Raw genomic sequence first — 4545 nt, forward strand, 5'->3', positions numbered from 1 at the left:
CAATGAGAGAATCATGTGGTCTAAATGGCTCTAAATACCTGTAATCTGTTGATGCGTGAACCAATTTGTGTCCCAAAATCCTGGAAATATGTGCATCCCGCTGAACTGGCGGCCGCATGCATCCGACTCTGTGGTCGCATCGTTCTCTGTAACTGGGACCTGGCAAATGGTCCTCTGCTCCTTCACTGGTTTGGTTGAAGAATTAATGAAGACTGTTTGCAGTCTCTGTCCAAGTTTGGCAGGATGTTCAGACCCATCATGATGTCCTCCAACAGCTTCTCTATCTGCTCATCACACTCCTCCGCAGGGCCTGGAGGCTGGGGCAGCGGGACTGACTCAAGGCCGTTATCTAGGCAGTCACTGGAGAGAAGCTGGGAGTCAGCGGGGGAGTTGGTGGGAGCAGGTTGAATAGTCGGGGTCTCTGGTTTATGAGTTGGGCCTGGCTGGACACAGGATGGAGGAGGCTCACTCTTTGTAAGTTCTGTCTGCAGCCTTTGGTGGCTGGAGCCATCCTGTAAAAAGATAAAGACACTTACAGTCCCATACCTTTAATCAAGTTTAGTGTGATAAGAATCAAATGATGATGAAATACACACTTACTTTCTAAAAATCTAATTATGTTGTAATGTTATTCATGACATAATTATCAGTGTGGTTGTGGTGCTGATGATGATGATGATGATGATGATGATGAAACTGTCCATAAAGCCGCTCAGGCAGTCTAGTGATACTAAGTTGGGATGTTTTTTCCTTTCATTTCTCCCACAACACGGCACCCGAATATGAACTACTCAACAAAACTTTTCCTTTCCATGAAAGACAGACAGTTAAATGTAAAGAGTGAATTTGTTTAAAAGCTGAAGTTATTGTTTGGTGTACATTTAAAGAAAAAAAAAAGCATTAAGAGACCAGGAGGCCCAAAGTGGCCCCATATATTGTACAACTGCAGGTGCATCAGTCCCTGCCAAAATTGTTATGACCGACAAATAAAGCTCTGCTAATTGGCTAAAATAACACAGCTTTGTAGCTGTGTTTGCAAAGGTAGTTTTCTGTAACACAATATATTTGTTTTATCTCTGCACTGCATCCCCAAAGACACATTAATAGAGTATGTATTAACTTTAGCAGATGAAGTGATTCTAATTGTAATAGAAACATTCATTCACATAGAATTAAACTGGATGAAAAGGGTGTGTTGTGTATAAAACACCACCACACATATATACCCGTGTCAGGGAGGTAAGAACTGACAACGCCTCATCTGTGTTTTGCATGCTCACAACCTCCCACACTTCTCCATTTGTCTGCCTCCTCAGCTTCACCTGCACAGAGGGAAGAAAAATATGGAGCATGATTTGTTATGACATTCTGAAGGCATCATTGCCGAGAAGAAACAATTGTCATAAAAACAAAATCCTCAAATTTCCTTTCTTTTCTTTGTTTATGAAATGTAGAAATGACAAGTCATTTTTACAGCCGTGACTGCGCTCCAAGGGAAATTAAGACGTGACTCAAACTTAAGGCTTAAGGCAACAGCAGTTGAGCGATTGCGATACCCTGACTAATTTGATTTGATGAAACTGTTAACTAGTCGGTAGTTGCAACCCAACAAGTTGATCTCTAAACTTTCAATTACATCCCATTCAAGAAACACTACACAATGCCACACATTAGCTGAACTGACTGTTAGTCCCAGATGTTAAGATCACAAAACTGCATGACACACTTCATAAAAACAAAACTTTCTGTGAAAAGTGTCCCACAAGTAGTAAGACGCAAAAAGAAAGTCTTTTTACTTACTTTACTTCACTTTAAGTATTTTTACGCTGACAGTAGACGAGATGAATAAAAGAGATATGTCAAGATCCTGGCTGAACTTTAAACTTGGATGTCATGGTTCATGGTTGACCTCCTTAACCCCCAATTTGTGGTTGTCCCCTGTATTTAGCTATTCTTTTATGTAAAAGTGTCCCTTCCTGAGAGCGAGGAAAGACTCTTATACCCCAGGGGGTACAGGACTCCTGTCTGCTGAGGTTTAATTTGTCTGAAACTTGACTGTCCATCACAAGGAAGTTTGACTTTGTTCAAAATCAATATATAATCTCACGTAATTTAGTTTTATGGTTTATGAACACACCTGCAAGACAATTCATTCCAGGTTTATTTGCTACATGTACATAAACTAGTCCTTCATACCTTGATAGAAATCTGCGTGGTCTGCGTCTCCATCATCTGCTGCATCCGTCTCAACTTGGCCAGGCTCTTTATCCCAACATTTGCATGTGCATGCCGTATCTCTGTCGAGTTTCCTTTTTCCTCTCCTTGCATCTCATTTCTGTTGCTTGGTTGCTTTGTATTTTCCCTATTGATAGATGTTTTGACATTTGTTTTTCTAACCTTCAGTCCAGTCCCTTCTTTAGCCAACACCTGTATGCTGTCCGCAATGTTAGATGACTGCTGGTAGGCTCTGTCTTCCTGAGGTGTTGAGTCATCATTAAGAGAAAAAGAGAATGCCATCACGTTGCTGGATGAAGTTGGAGTGGGATTTGTTACTCTTCCAGTGGATTGGTGGAATGCAAACCCTCCATCACTTTGCGCTCCACTGTGCACACAGGAAATATGTGAGGAAGGAGTGGAGCTAAAATGTTTATCAACTGCGATGCTTTGGGATTGCAATGAGATATTGACATTTTTAGCGACAGAGGGTTCAGGCTCTGGGGTTGGAGGTTCAGTTTGGACGGAGTGTGTAGAAGAACAGCTCACAGTCTTATGAGCAGCTTTAACACTCTGTCTCCCTGTGGATACACAACTTCTCTTTTCAATCGGAGAAACAGTGTTTCTCCATCCAGCCCCCTCAGCCTGAACTTGAGCATCCTGGCATTTTTCTGCTTTCATTCCTCTCTCTGCAACTCTCGAAAACAACTTTTCTGGGGTTTTCCCTCCCCCAACCTGGTCCATTTTGTATCCCTTCAACCAGGGTGTGTGATCCCAAACTGGCAGGCTGCAGACAACAAGTCATTCTGCTCTGCACTTCCTTTTACCTCCACCTCCCCAGAGTACAGAAGACCAACCAGCTTCAACAGGGTCTGGGCCTTAACAGCCTGCAGCCAGAGCTCGCGCTTCTCGCCTGATGGAGGCGACGGGGAGGCGGACAGCTTCTGAGAGAGGTAAGGACTGAGAGCTGCAAGGATGCAACTGTGGGTTGGGACTGAGATACCTTAACAAACATCAGAAACATATGTTAATACTGTATTACCATTTAATCAAAAATGTTAGGTATGCTACACAGCTCACCCTCAGTTTTCAACAGGACATCACAGAATTGGGCATTGTTTTGTTGTTTCTGCAGCTCTCCAAGAAGCTGCATGTCATAACCTGGCCACCTGTACCGCTGCATGTCCTCATGGGTACTGGGAACAAGGACAGAAGAGGTGGGGATGTCAGATAAAGAAATATGGTTCATCTTGATGTGCATCTGCTACTGTTGGTACCAGTGGTGGCATCAATTCAAATCTACCCGTTTACTGTTGTCTATAATTTAACCTGCTTTAGTTTTACTATTTGCGATCTACTGACCACTTCCATGTTAGTATATAAATGTGTTTTTATCCTGGGCAGTTCCTTTTCAATTAGTAAAGCACCTTAAAGTAATGCACCATTGATTGAAATGCCCCTATAATGTTAAACTAATTATTCACTAGCAACCGTTTCCTTAAAAGACGAGGCGTTGTATTCAATAAGAGCTGTAACATCATAGACTTGAACAAACATCAACATGGTTGACCATTGACTTTGAATAGCTTGGGTTGATGTCAACCACGTGGAGCAGCGCAACTGCCAATGTTGGTGAACTTCATGTTCGAAAAAGTGACAGACATTTTACTTTTGAGGGCAAGGTTGTACATTCCCACTTTAATTTGTTCGATTTTCTGTTCCAACACAGCCGGCTTATTTGACCAAAACCATTTTTTTTGTCATCGTCATTAAGAGTTGCAGGAAGTTAACTTCTTCTGGTCTCTGCGGCTAAAAGCTAGCTAGCGTCACACCATTAGCAGACCGATGGGGGAAAAAAACATGGCCACCTTAATTATAAGCAGTAGATTGATAACGTAACGCTAGTCCAGCAGAATGAATGCTTGAAGCTAACGCAGTGCACGAGATAACGATGTTCGCGAACACGACCGTAAAGCTCGCACTCCGCAACTAAAGTGAGGAAACAGTGAGCATCAGCTTAAAGTACTTACCAGTTGCATTATACATCTGTTGCACTTGCGAGGGCTTTTCTGCACCATTAAACTGACGTTAGCGCGTTGAACCCCGAAGTCGCGGAGGCATTACATGTCCGTTGCCTCCCTCCTAGCTGATGGTTGTCGAAGTTGCAAAAGTGGGCCGCCAACTCAAAGCGCCACCTACTGGCCACTCTGTCACATGACAGCGAGGGGGAACTCGCGTTGACGCTCAGGCCGATGGACCATTTCCACAATGACTGCTCTTCACTGAATCATTATAAAATAGCGAGATAAACAAGAGGCACAACATGAACTC

At 43.0% G+C, this 4545-nt stretch overlaps 1 protein-coding gene across 1 annotated transcript; it reads right to left on the reverse strand.

The window, feature by feature from the left end:
- Positions 1-182: 182 nt before the first annotated feature.
- Positions 183-2958, reverse strand: LOC117725102. Its single transcript, XM_034525482.1, has 3 exons — positions 2197-2958; positions 1227-1322; positions 183-512 (listed from the first exon to the last, which is right to left on the reverse strand). Exons 1-3 carry the CDS (start codon positions 2956-2958, stop codon positions 183-185), a joined length of 1188 nt encoding a protein of 395 aa, XP_034381373.1.
- Between the last annotated feature and the right edge of the window lie 1587 nt (positions 2959-4545).

The sequence above is a fragment of the Cyclopterus lumpus genome, chromosome 1 (assembly GCF_009769545.1).
Source record: "Cyclopterus lumpus isolate fCycLum1 chromosome 1, fCycLum1.pri, whole genome shotgun sequence".
Taxonomy (NCBI): domain Eukaryota; kingdom Metazoa; phylum Chordata; class Actinopteri; order Perciformes; family Cyclopteridae; genus Cyclopterus; species Cyclopterus lumpus.

Coding starts and splice junctions, on each gene's coding strand:
- LOC117725102 (XM_034525482.1), bottom strand. CDS start 2,958: ATGGACCAGGTTGGGGGAGGGAAAACCCCAGAAAAGTTGTTTTCGAGA. Junction 1,323..2,196: donor CCACGCAGATTTCTATCAAG/GTATGAAGGACT, acceptor CCCTCTGTGCAG/GTGAAGCTGAGGAGGCAGAC. Junction 513..1,226: donor TTCTTACCTCCCTGACACGG/GTATATATGTGT, acceptor ATCTTTTTACAG/GATGGCTCCAGCCACCAAAG.